At 43.2% G+C, this 14017-nt stretch overlaps 1 protein-coding gene across 2 annotated transcripts in view; it reads left to right on the top strand.

Moving 5' to 3' along the window:
- Positions 1–12960, top strand: part of ano5b (anoctamin 5b) — a 34974-nt gene extending 22014 nt beyond the window's left edge. For both annotated transcript variants that reach the window (XM_086106567.1, XM_086106566.1), the window contains 18 exons: positions 200–307; positions 2109–2177; positions 2362–2646; positions 2744–2863; positions 3847–3962; positions 4062–4196; positions 4844–4949; positions 5109–5169; positions 6308–6459; positions 6544–6618; positions 6711–6936; positions 7079–7257; positions 7370–7467; positions 8616–8746; positions 8919–9124; positions 9289–9476; positions 11895–12000; positions 12084–12960. In XM_086106567.1, the coding sequence (XP_085962693.1) occupies positions 200–307; positions 2109–2177; positions 2362–2646; positions 2744–2863; positions 3847–3962; positions 4062–4196; positions 4844–4949; positions 5109–5169; positions 6308–6459; positions 6544–6618; positions 6711–6936; positions 7079–7257; positions 7370–7467; positions 8616–8746; positions 8919–9124; positions 9289–9476; positions 11895–12000; positions 12084–12308 (2586 nt within the window). In that variant the 3' untranslated portion in view covers positions 12309–12960. The remainder of the gene's footprint in view (positions 1–199; positions 308–2108; positions 2178–2361; positions 2647–2743; positions 2864–3846; positions 3963–4061; positions 4197–4843; positions 4950–5108; positions 5170–6307; positions 6460–6543; positions 6619–6710; positions 6937–7078; positions 7258–7369; positions 7468–8615; positions 8747–8918; positions 9125–9288; positions 9477–11894; positions 12001–12083) is intronic.
- Positions 12961–14017: the final 1057 nt, after the last annotated feature.

Here is a 14017-nt window from a genome sequence, read left to right as displayed (position 1 = left end):
AAGGCGTAGCGCAGTCTACCACATTCCCAAACAGGGTAAACTAGACTTGCCCTGGCACGAAAATTAAGACTCATCAGTTTTAACGCTGAGCATGTGTGAAGAATAGAGCCCTGTGTCTTTGAATGAATGTTCTTCATTCTTAGTTTCCAGCCATTGGAAACATTAACCACTATTTGATTGTTCCTGTTGTTTATCTCAGACAGAGAAACTACAACCAACCAAAGACACGGTATTCTTCAGGGATGGAGTGCGACGGATCGACTTTGTGTTGTCTTATGTGGATGACAAAGATGGAGAAAAGAAACAGGTAACAAGACACTTTCACACTGCACTCCGAGTAAACTGGCACATCAGAAGCTTAACGGTGAAGTGTGGATTTCGTCACACAAACAAGGGGCATTGCCGAAGTGTGTGCGTTCACACACAGTTGATGCGGTTTTCCCTATTAACATAATTAAATGTTAGATCATGTCATTGCGACAAAGACAATCATTTTCAAGACAAAAGGGTCAAGAAGGTGTGTTTTGAGTGATAAACGTCACACTGCAGGTGATCTGCTTGTTACGCCACTGCGCCAAAGCCGACGGATTTGATCTACCATTTATACCTTACACAAAGTACACCGAACCAGCAAAATGCTGTAAAAATTTGGGTTTGGATGGCCAGCAAATATTCTCGAAAAAGGACAAGTTGCCATTCGTTGACTACTCATCATTTTACTGTGACAAAGTGAGATAGATACTGTCCCCCTTGTTACACAATCCAGAAAAGCAATAGTTGATAAAGAAAATTAGGAAGTGATGATAGTAACCTCTTTTTCATTGACACAAAACTTAAAACTATCATCATTCTTTACACATTCAGTCGTGGATGATACAGACTGTTAAAAACCCCATAATAAGATCATGTGGAGAAAGGAAGATTTACATAAAACAAACAAAATTATTAATTCTGGTTACTTGGTTTTCTTTTATTTTTTTATGCAGACATGAAGTTAGAGAAATGTGTTGAGAAATGTAGCAAAGTTGTCACAAAGAATCATTGGTCTAATTTAGGCCCTGCTTCCAGCAACTGAGGCAGTTTATTACCCAATGTCGCTATTAGCAACAACTTTTCTACTTTACCAGTTGCTGCTTGAGGGCCTGTGCCCAACAAATGTGTTGTTTGCACTTGCACCACCCCCAACCTTGTGCTCAGAGTGATGTGGTGTGAAGATTACAAAGTGGGCTCTGGCACAGCAACACTCTGTGAGCCTCAACTGTTACTAAAAACAAGTTATAAATAATACATGTAAATGTTCATTTGTGGACTAAAATGGACAACTGCTTTCCTTTCTTCAATTATACAATTGTCCCTTTCTTGACTTTTGTGATCACTGAAGAAAGAGACAGCTGTTTCATGGTAAGGTTTTCATAGAGTGTTAGCACACGCCCTCGGTAAAGATCCATTTTGTATTAACGTTCACTAGGTGGGCAGAAGCATCATCCCAAATGAATAATAATTTTGTTCTCTAACTGCTGAATGTGAAACTAAGCAAATTGGAGCCTTGCTTGGTCATCAGTTTCAGGTTACCTCTCAACTCGTTTGTACTGCCCCCTAGTGGAGCAAGTACTAACCGTCTTTTATACCAGTGTCAATCGCCACCACACTACATCTTTTATTTTTTATTAATAATTAGTTATTTTGTTCCTTTTTTAAAATCACCAATATACTCCGAAGAAAGTTCACTTGGTTGGATGCAACATGCAAAGTTTTTGATAAACAGGAATTTGGTCTCGAATGGACCTGGGTGTGAATGAAATCCTCTTCAAGCTTTAGTATCACAATATCATTCACTCGATCTCACTGTCTACTGTGTGTGTGTGTGTGTGTGTGTGTGTGTGTGTGTGTGTGTGTGTGTGTGTGTGTGTGTGTGTGTGTGTGTGTGTGTGTGTGTGTGTGTGTGTGTGTGTGTGTGCGCGCGCAAATTATTGTTGGATGAAGCTTTCTATATCCCATCATCACTCTGTCTGATCAAATTCAAGCACCGAAAAGGAAAGATGTGGTTAGTTAAGACCTCGTTCTGCTTTCGTTTTTGTCATCAGCGTGATGTGTGTGTTTGTTCTCAGGAGAGGAGGAGGGAGTTTGAGGCCAACCTTGAGAAAGCTGGACTGGAGCTGGAGACAGAAGACAAATCTGTAAGAGACCACAAATGCAGAACACGTGCACCACCTAGAGGACAAAGTAGAGTGATACAAGATATTAGTGAGAAAAGTTTTAAAGGGGAGGCTCACTGTAAATTTAACACCACCAAGTGGATGGATTAGCCACCGAGTTGTTGGGGTGTGGAACAAACTCTACTCATTCATTTTCCTATACCAGGACTCAAAAGACCAGAAGACATACTTCTTGAAGATCCATACTCCATGGGATATTCTGGCCACCTACGCGGACGTCTTGAAGATTAAAGTTCCTTTCAAAGCCAGTGATATCCCCCACAGGCGAGATGTTCCTCTGGAATGGCTGTCACATCCTTTCCGCTTGCCAGAACACATTATGCACCCACAACCTGATTATTTTACTTACCCCTTTGACAAAGGCAAGACTGACTTCTTTCTCATTAATGACAAGGATACTTTCTTCCCACCATCCACAAGAAACAGGATTGTGAGTGTTTCTCTCTTTGAATGTTATATATTTGCATTTTGAACATATAGTATTCTCATTTGTGGAAAACACGGTTTGAATCTTTTTTTTTCCTCAGGTCTACTACATCTTAGCGCGATGTCCTTACTACAAAAACGGCCGACAAGACAAAGACAAGACAGGAATCAAGCGACTACTCAGTAATGGGACATACACAGCAGCATTCCCACTTCACGATGTAAGATATTATGAAGAAACTAACATGGACACATAATAATCAAATGTTTTTGTTTTAAAAACCTTTACATTCAGTAACTTAACTTGAAGGGCTCCATTTTTGTAGCCAACCGCTTGTGTACTCGGTGTTAAAACTGGCACAAGTTTATTTTATTTTATTTGGGAATTTTGTAGACCGTGCCTTGCATAGCATTCCGACAGACCGAGAGCATTTCCTTTTACACGCCCAATGCACACCTGACAATTTGTTGACATAAAGTAGACCGGACTTTAGACCAGCAGGTCTAACTTGTGGTGCAATTTTGGTGGATTTGATCGAGGTACAGGCAGACAGATTCTGCGCTCCTCTGATGTGTATTGTGAATGTTGATGCATTTCATTCATAAATAAGATGACAGCGTGCATCACACCCTCTTCATTGTAGAAATCAATTAATTGAACGCATCATATTATGATCCCCTTTATTATATTTATTAAAACACACTCCTGGGCTGCAGAACAGCTATGTTGGGAAACACAGACATGAACAATCGGATGTAAGGCGGTCTCCTAGTGCTCACTACACAGGCATGATCTGTATTCCACTTTACGTAATGCGCAAGTGGACGTCTGCTTGCAGGTTGTTACAAACTTACTTTACGCATTTCGATCGTCTGCACAGACTCCGGCGAGTCTATTTCTGTTTCCTCAATGTTAAAGACTGTGTTTGTGTCTGATACGCTGAATTTAGAAAGAAATGAGTGGCGCTGCTTTCATTGGCCAGAAAGTAAGTCAATTGTGTTTACTCCCACAATGGCGCAAACAGCCCTCTGTACCTGTGGCCATCTATGAACATACAAAAAGAAATAAAACTCCACCAATGTGCACAGTTAGACTGCACTTAGCGATGCAGTAGATATGCGGCGGGTACAAAAATAGGGCCCTAAGAGAACTTTAAATGTCAAACTCCTTTTCCCTATAAAACTGCATTGGTGTTTCTTCCAGTGCCGTTACTGGAAGAGAGCAAGAAATGAAGAATGCGAGAGTGAGCGCTTCAATTTGTACACGCACTGGGCCAGGTTTCTCTGCTTTTACAAAGAGCAGCCACTGAACCTCATCAGGTATGAAAAGAGAAAACAGAACTTTTCAGTTGATTTCCGTTGACTTGTGCGTTTCCCCTTGGGGTCAGACAAGCTGTTGAAATGAAACTGTGCTCCCAGGAAATACTACGGGGAAAAGATTGGGATTTACTTTGCATGGCTGGGATTCTACACGGAGATGTTATTCTTTGCCGCTGTCATGGGCTTTATATGTTTCACCTACGGAGTGCTGAGCTACGATGACAACATATCCAGGTTGGTAGCCATTAATCCTTCACTACCGAATTGTGAATCTTGTTGAATCTTTTATTCTGTGTGGTGCATCTTAGATTTTATACTACTAAGAAAAAAATGAACAAATTATTAACTAATTCTAGGGTGGCCTGGTGGTCCAGTAGTTAGTGTGTCGACCTCACAGTGCAGAGGTACCGGGTTCAATTCCAGCTCCGGCCTCCCTGTGTGGAGTTTGCATGTTCTCCCCGGGCCTGCGTGGGTTTTCTCCGGGTACTCCGGTTTCCTCCCACATTCCAAAAAACATGCATGGCAGGCTGATTGAACACTCGAAATTGTCCCTAGGTGTGGGTGTGGATGGTTTTTCGCCTGTGTGTGCCCTGCGATTGGCTGCCAACCGGTTCAGGGTGTACCCCGCTTACTGCCCGGAGATGGCTGGGATGGGCTCCAGCACCCCCCGTGACCCTTGTGAGGATTAAGTGGATTGGAAAATGAACAAATAAATTAACTAATTCTAATGATGTGCTGCCCTTATCGGTTTGCCCACTGTGTGTTTTGCATTTGTTCTTCCCCAAAACTGTTTACAACACACATCTAAATCCAAATGCCATAGTAAATACTGACGCTTGGGCTGTTGAATTTTGCTGACATTTTTTTTTCTCTTCCATTAGCAAAGAAATTTGTGATGCTAATATTGGGGGCAAGATTGTGATGTGTCCATTGTGTGACAAAAAGTGCTCTTTCTGGAAGCTCAACTCTACATGTCTCTCATCCTGGGTAACTTAATCCTCTTTGGACAGCTCCTTTTGCATTATAATTCACAGTCTGCGAGGAATTAAATATAACCTGCTGAGTCAGCGACATGCCGCCGTGCTCATTGTGTCACTTCCTGTATTGCTCTCTTGAAGCGATCCCGTTTGATGTTTTCTCTTGCAGCAATCCCATCTGTTTGACAATGAGGGAACGGTGTTCTTTGCCATATTCATGGGGATTTGGGGTGAGTAACACACAGCGCCGCTCTAAATGCGTATGACCTCAGTCTCACCCCAACCCTCCCTCACGGAGGACAGATTTTCACTGTTGAAGTCTTTCATACTTCCTACGTCTGGCTAACCACGTGCTTCTCATGGCCAGAATAACTTGCCAGTACGATTATGTTCCGCTGCTGGGTTTCCTGTCTAACGAAGCATACTGCAGTCTGTGGACAGTCTCAGAGGTTCCTAACCAGCGCATTGCAAGAGGGTTTCAAACTGAGACATGACATTAGAAGCACCTACAAATTCTACATATACCCGACTCACCAAGAGTTAGTGATTTTTGGCTTTTGGTGGTAATTTCAGGATAAATTAGACAAATTCACATTTGTTTCATGCATGATTGGAGGAATTAATGTCCCGATTCAATTTCAATTTGCATTTAGACAGTCTTCTTTACCATGCTTTTCACATTTTGAAATCTTGAGACCAAGACAATACGAACAGCTGATTAAGAATAATTTGGGATGGTTGTTGGGCGGGTGGAGGATGTTATCAGATTGGTTTGGTCATTGAGCTTTGAGTGCCACATTGTGTCATCGCTAGGTTGCAACAGAAAGACTGGTAGAATCACAGAAAGACATTGAAGTCGACATCCTTGAAAACATCGATTCATGGATCAGAAACCTTTTGTAAAGGTTGTTGTTTGGCGCCTTGTTGGAGAACAGCAAGTTATAATAAAAAAAATAAATACTGAAACACCGAACAGTTGGACGTGGACGTTGAAAAGTTTACCCAAGGTTAAATTAAGTTCACCTGTAAAAGTTGAAGTGCATGTGAGGTTCATCCTGAAATTTGACCTGAAAGCCCAACGTCCCGAAATTTTTGTGAGTACTGTAGATGCAGGACAAGAGCTGTTTCTAACATTCTGCTCTTACAAAATAACTGAAGTGCACACGGTCATGCTTATACAAACGATCGTTAAGCATTCTCTTCCACTTGTCTGAAAATTGAATCAGGTGCAAGCTCATGCTCTTCACAGGGCATAATGGTTGTAATCGGTCTTGAGTATAAAACAAAACGAAGCATTGTTGTTTTTGTCGCATGAGGCCACTGACGTTAAAATCAACTTGACTTCTTTTCTGCAAATGTACTCCACAGTAACTCTGTTTTTGGAGTTTTGGAAGCGACGTCAAGCCCGGCTGGAGTATGAGTGGGACTTGGTTGACTTTGAAGAGGCGCAGCAACAACTTCAAATTCGGCCCGAGTTTGAAATTAAATGTACAAACAGGAGACTCAACAAAATCACTCAGGTGCACCAGGCCTTTCTTTCTTTTCCATAACAACACAGGTTGATCAACACACCGTGTATTCATTCAATCCAAATCATCGACCAGGAAATGGAGCCATTTCTTCCTGTCACCAGCAAGTGTGCTCGCTTCTGCCTGTCTGGGGCCACTGTCCTTTTCTGGGTATGTGGATGTTTGATGTCAACAGTTTCACAATGGGCCAGCCCACATCACACACTCCTGCTAGCACGACCGACTTTGTGTGCTTTCCGCAGATATCTCTGATCCTGGCCTGCATTATTGGGGTCATAGCGTACAGGCTGGCTGTGTACGCTGCCTTTGCCAGTATCATCAAAGACCCGATGAGGAAGATCCAGGTGGTGGGCAGGTTCATCACACCGCAGCTTGCCACCTCTGCTACCGCCTCTTGCATCAACTTTGTCATCATCATGATCCTCAACTTCTTCTATGAGAGGGTGGCTGTCTGGATTACTGATATGGGTACATTGCCATTCTCAGACTGCCCCAACAATACATGTTTGTTGATTTGGAAACTTTTTTTTTTTTTTTGTGGAGTTACCCATTGAGATGAGTTTTAGAGTGGTCGTCTGAAATGTATACTCCATGTGCTCCCTTCCACCAGAGATCCCAAAGACCCATCTGGAATACGAGAACAGGCTCACCATGAAGATGTTTCTCTTCCAGTTTGTCAACTATTACTCGTCTTGCTTCTATGTGGCTTTCTTTAAGGGCAAATTTGTGGGCTTTCCTGGTAAATACTCATACATGTTCGGGAAGTGGAGCAAACTGAGAAATGAGGAGGTGTGTGTCTCGGGCTTTGAACAAACGAAATATTTTTTTCTCCAATAAGACTGCTTCAATCTGGACTTTCAAATGCGTCCCTTTACAATCTGCAAACTTCTTGCCGTTCTAGTGTGACCCTGGAGGCTGTCTTATAGAGCTGACGACACAGTTGGTGATCGTCATGGCCGGAAAGCAACTGTGGGGGAACATCCAGGAAGCCCTGCTGCCGTGAGTTCATTAAATCTTAATTCTCAATTTGTTTATATTTTTCCACGTATTATTTCCACCTATTATACCACATTTTTCGATAAAGATGCATAGGAGGTACTGTACATATGCCTCACTAGCCAGATCGTGAGGCGCACCGACACTAGGCAAATCTCCCCTCATGCAGCCATATCAGGTTAGCAAAATGTTGCAAAGAGTTTATGTGAATTTGCCTCGTGTGACAACAAGAGTCTGAAAAAGCTTCTGATACATTATGCAACTATACCTGCTTTCGGCATTGTTTGGCGGGTAAAAAGCGTCTACTAATTAATAATGTGGCGACTGATGAACTGTATGTACAAATTAGTTTTCACGGCTAAATTTAGCTCTTGCGCCTTTTAATCAGATGTGTTTTGTGGCCCAGAAATTCTGCTATCATGTGGTCCTTGGGGGCAACCTAATCGGTGACCCCTGATGCATACATTTTTGGTCCAAATCCAATTCACTGCCTGCCCCCTGTAGTCCATGCTTTTTTTATTTATGCCATGATGCATATCTCGAATATGCCACTTGAGAGGAAAAAGATATTGAATTGTGTCAATTGAACAAAAGTGTTAAGTACAGCTTTGGATTGTGTTAATCAAGACACAGTATTCTTTTATTTTTGATTCAAAAGTGACCCAGGTGGTTGAACTTGGGGTTCAAAGTGTCACATGGATAAACGTTAGGGCAGGGGTGCTGCATCAGAGTTACGGTTGCCCTCAGTGATGGATAAAGTAAATATCCAATTAATATATATGATAGCACGCACCCTTCATCGCTTTGCCATGCAAATGACACACTGCGTCTGCTCCGCGGACTTTATTTCCAGGCACTGGCAGGCCACATAAAGTGAGTGTGACACCAGTGCGTTTCTGGTTAACACAGATTAACCAGTAATCTGTGCAGAGAAGATAATGTCTTATTTTCACAGTAATACAGTAGTACATTTAAATACATAGCTGTGATATTGTATCGTTACTCCGGTAGCAAACATATTTGACCCAGCTGTTAGTATAATGCAACGCACTTTCATTCCAATTAAAAAAACCAAAACAATAATAACCGTTTTGTGAAATTAATAGCTCACTCACAGCGGTATTTCTCACATTTCCGTTGGCATCCGGCAGGTTGATGCGGAACTGGTGGAGTAGCAGAAAGGGGAGGCACCATCCTGAGAACCATTACAGTCGCTGGGAACAGGACCACGTCCTGCAGAACTTCAGCCAGCTGGGATTGTTCTATGAATACCTAGAAATGGGTAAGATATTTTTTCTTCGTAGAATAGATGGAAAAATATAAAATCAATGTTTGGGATGCGCTTCTATTTGACCTTTAAAAGAATCATCACGCTGTCCATTACTGCTTGAGATGTAACTTTCAATTATGTTTTCTTTGTTGTCTTCCTTTTCACCCTCTCCGGCTCCTCTCAGTGATCCAGTTTGGTTTCATCACTCTGTTTGTTGCATCTTTTCCTTTGGCTCCCCTTCTCGCTCTGTTCAACAACATTCTGGAAATTCGGGTGGACGCATGGAAGTTCACCACTCAGTTCAGACGACCTGTGGCTTCCAAGGCCAGAAACATTGGAGCTTGGCAGGAGATTCTCAATGCGGTCGCCATATTGTCCGTGGTGACCAATGTGAGTTTGTGTCTTGCACTGAATTTGTGACTCTATTTTACTTCATGAGAGGTGCAATGAATGCACTTTCTAGTTACTGTGCCGGTTTACGCGTATTTCTCCATCTCTTTTGCAACACGACGTCCTTCAAAATTTCTCAACGGCTTCTTGTGCTGTGATTTCAGGCGTTCATCATGGCATTCACCTCCGACATGATTCCCCGTATGGTCTACCTGTATGCGTACGGTAAAGGGGCCTCCATGAGGGGCTACGTGAACAACAGCTTGTCAGTATACAACATCTCACAGATCCCCTTCCGCCACATGCCAGAAGAACAGGACAACTGGTTTGATAATTCGACTTCCACCTGCAGGTATTAAGCACATTTGATCAAGTCTGTTGATAACAGGACTGCGCGGGTGTAGTCAGTCATGTCAGCTTCGCGGTCGAGAAAGTTCTAAACTGGGCTCGCGCCCTTCTATGTGGCTTTTGCAGGGGTCTTTGCTAGGTACTCCCACATTCCAGAAACATATACTGTACTGTACTTAATGTGAGGTTCATTCATCCAGCCATCCATCCATTCTCATGGCCTTCTCAGACCATGAGACTTGACCACTTCTCGCGACGGTCACACTGTCAGACTACCAGATAAATATCGTTCTGGGTTTTGGATCTGGCGAGATGTCACATTATAAGTCCATCACAAAAATAAAGAAAAAAATACTAAGCTAAAGTCACAGTGCAGGCAAATCTGACCCAGATTTTTTTGTCCATATGCAATCTGTATCTGATTTTTTTTTAATGACAGTCAGATTGGCTCAATTCCAATGACCTTCTTCTCTCTGCTGACTCCGGTTCACTCGCCATCTCCCTCCTGCTTGACCTCAGTGCAGCCTTTGACACTATCTCTCACTCCATCCTCGTCGACAGACTCTCCTCCATTGGTCTCACCAGCACCCCCATCTCCTGGTTCCGCTCCTATCTTTCTGACCGCACCCATCTTATCCAGCTCAAATGTTTTAGATCTCACCCCTTTCCCCTCACTTCAGGTGTTCCTCAGGATTCTGTCCTTGGCCCCTTGCTGTTTCGAATCTATCTTGAAACAACTGAACACCAATAAAACTAAACTCCTCCTCATTGGCACCAAATCCACCCTAAACAAAATAAACAATTTCTCCATTCCCTTTGACAGCTCCTCCATCCCCCCCCCTCCCCTCAGGTCAAGAGTCTGGGTGTCATCCTCGATAGCACCCTCTCCTTCACCTCACATATCAACCACATCACTCATTCTGCATATTTTCATCTTAGAAACATCCACCGGCTCTGCTCTTCTCTCACCCCTCACTCCACTGCTATACTCGTTCACACCCTCGTCACCTGCCGACTTGATTACTGTAACTCCCTCCTGCTCGGTCTCCCTCAAAAAACACTCCATAAGCTTCAGCTGGTCCAAAATTCAGCCGCTCGCATTATCACACTCACACCATCCATAAACCATATTACACCTGTCCTCCAACATCTCCACTGGCTCCCCATGATACACCACATTCAAAATAAAATCCTGCTCCTTATTTACAAAGCTATCCACAACCTTGCCCCTCCATACCTATCTAACCTCATCCACATTTCCACACCTGTCCGCTCTCCTATTTCTTCCTCACTGCCCCCCCCCCCCCCCCACCTCATCACCATGGGGAGCAGAGCCTTCAGTCGCTCTGCTCCCCAGCACTGGACCACACTCCCCGCTGACCTTCGTAACATAGACTCATTAACACAATTCAAATCCAGGCTCAAAACACATCTGTTTAGACAAGCTTATTCACTCTGACCATAAATCCATTATCTCTATTTTATTTTATCTTATTATATTTGATGTTGTTTTTAACATTGTATTTGTGTTTTTAACTGCTTGTTGTAAGGTGTCTTTGAGTGCTTAGAAAGGCGCCCACAAATAAAATGTATTATTATTATTAATTTCCAGCCAGAGTTGAAAATCACATCTTAATGAAGCCAATAGAAGCACATCATCTGCAAAAAAAAAATAATGAGGTCACCTGTGTCTATAATTTCTGTTCATAAAGGCTATGAACAGAATCTGTGACAAAGGGCTGCTTTGGCAATGCAAACCAAATTTTGACACCGGCTGTAAAGCCTTAATTAGTTTTGAATTGATTCTTTTAAATTGTCTGTCGGAATAAGTGGGATTGTGACTATTTCTTTGAGCCCTCTTGGCGCCTAGTTCAGTTCAGTACTCTCACCCAAAGTCATTTGGGATTGTCTCTTGATCACCTATGACCCAAACTGGACAAGTTGGAAAGCAAATTATTCCTCCTGGGCAATCGGCCCCCGACAGGGACTTGCCCGCCCTCCCGGGTCCCACACCCGGTACGACTCTTGTTGGTGCCTCGCGAGGTTCACACCCAGTGTGGGCCCCGGAAGGGCCCTAGCCTGATTATTGTTTGAGGAGGGTTGTGGTGCGGCTCCTCCCGCTCCCCTCCGTTCCGGCGGGCTGGGCGCCTCACCTTCCAGTGAGACCCCACCTCCGTCCCCACTGGCTGGTGGGCATTTAGCCGCGTCTGGGGCCCAAGAGGCCCGGCGTTTCCCCCCTCGCACCACTTGGAGGCATCCCACCACGTGAGGGTGGAAAGCAAATTCATGGATAGACAAACATCAGCGTTATCATCAGCGTCAAAATGTCTGTTGTGAAAATCGCCATTCAATCAACAGAGTCAGTAGCGACCTCGGAGTTGTGCGTATACTTCTTCATGGAACTCCTTGTTGGGTTTTACAGATACAGAGATTACCGCTACCCGCCAGGTCACTACAGGGAGTACACTCACACCATGCAGTTCTGGCATATCCTAGCAGCCAAAATGGCCTTCATTATCATCATGGAAGTAAGACTTTGACCCTCATTCAAATAATTGTAGAAGAAGGTACGGTGAGCTTCAATCGCCCTGTGATCACTCTCCCTCTGCAGCATGTGGTCTTCGTGGTGAAGTTCTTTGTGGCGTGGATGATTCCAGATGTGCCCTCAGATGTGAAGGCGCGATTCAAACGGGAACGCTATCTGATTCAAGAGTACCTGCATAACTATGAGGTGGAAAGACTCAAACTCCAGCTGAGTGCCAGCTTCATCACCGAGCCCCTCTCAGAGGCGTCGTCTGTGCCGGACAAGCATGAAGTGCTGTCTGAGTGCCTCTAGCTGCCATTTCACAAATCACAGTGGCCAAGCCAAAACTCGACAATGGAGCTTGTGCGGTTATACCTGCTGATGACATCCATATGCAAGGGCTTCTGTGTTTGAGTAAAAACAATGCTGGCCTTGTTTCTTGTTTCATGGGCATAATCACCTGCTGTAATGAGTTCCTATATTAGGATCGGAGCAGTCATAGTTGAGAAAAAACATTGCAATCAATGGCTTGCTTATGCATCTGCTTCTCAAGTGCATGTCGTGTATCTGCGCCTTAGAAAATATGAAGGGGTCGATGTGAACGTTTACAGCGATGAGCAAAACAATTGTGCAATTCTCCATGTAATGCCTTCCTTTCTGTAGCTCACACCTAAGAAATGGTGACATGTATTTATGGATGTTCTGATAAACCTTATTTCATTGTCATGACCCTTTAAATAATTTGAATTTGAATATATTTGTCCCGGCATGTGATACTTGTAAAGAGGGTACGAAATACATAACTGAATTTGTCCCAACAAGCTGTATGTTGTATTGTTTGTATAGTAGTCGCGGTGAAAAGAAGTCTTGTCATTGTAAAAATGGTGTTAGATTTCTGTATGCCTTACATTCTTGAAAAAAAAAGAATCACACTGATCAATAAAATATGTGACAAAAAGTTTAACCGTGGCTTGAAAAAGTATGCTTCCCCCTTGAACTTTTTCTTATTTTGTGACTTTACAATCCCAAACGGGGGTGTACTTTGTGGTGAATTTACGTGATAAACCAACACAAAGTCGCACATAATTGGGAAGTGGACTGAAAATGCGATGGTGAAGTTTGCAAAATTCGAGTCCGCCTGTGTGAAATTGTTCTGTGAAGGCCTCAGCGCTTTGTACGAGAACACTAGTGAACAACAGCACCACGAATAGAAAATAATTCATCAGACAGGTCGGGGATATGGTTGTGGCGATGTTGGATTAATTATAATCTTTTTTATATCCCAGTCTTTGAGCATGTCAGAAGCACTTTGCAATGCATCGTCCAAAAATGGGGAAAATATGGCACTACTGCAAACTGAAAGACGTGGCCGTCCACTTAAACTGACAGTGAGAGGAGAGTATTTGTTAGAGAAGCAGCCTATGGTCTCTATGGGGGGCGCTGCAGAAATCCACAGCTAGGAGGCGCAGTCTGTCCACGAGCCCCCTCTAAATTGTACACTCCACAAATCTGGCCCTTCTGAAGAGGCAAGAACAACAGCATTTTTGAGGGGCTGTAATTGCAGAAAAAGGTGGCTCAAAAAGTGGTGGGGGAGGGGCTGAAACAAACACGTATCGTCTCGAATCCACTTCACAAGATGGTGCTACTTCATGTTGGTCGAAATACCTCAACAAATAACTGACGTTTGTGGTAAGGTGGACAATGGGAAAAAAAGTTCAAGGGGTATAAACACCTATTGAAGGCACTCAATCTGTTAAATTAAAATTACACACAACACAGACACACACACACATATATATATATATGTATGTATTTGCTTGGGGACCAATTGTAATATTTTCTCTGTCATTGCAGGATAAATGAAGATATAAAGCTTTTCTCTCACATTGCAAACGTGTGATGGAAGTGTGTTCATTGTGTCATCTGCACAAATAAATAAAAGTACAATGTTGATTTTTTTTTCCTCCCTTGCCCATTTGGTGGTTTGTTTCCATGTGATCTCGACTCGCGGCCGGGACAAT

The sequence above is a fragment of the Hippocampus guttulatus genome, chromosome 3 (assembly GCF_054856545.1).
Source record: "Hippocampus guttulatus isolate MCC_2025c chromosome 3, RoL_Hgut_1.0, whole genome shotgun sequence".
NCBI lineage: Eukaryota > Metazoa > Chordata > Actinopteri > Syngnathiformes > Syngnathidae > Hippocampus > Hippocampus guttulatus.
Note: the sequence above shows the minus strand (reverse complement) of the source record. Positions and strands in the feature narration are given on the sequence as shown.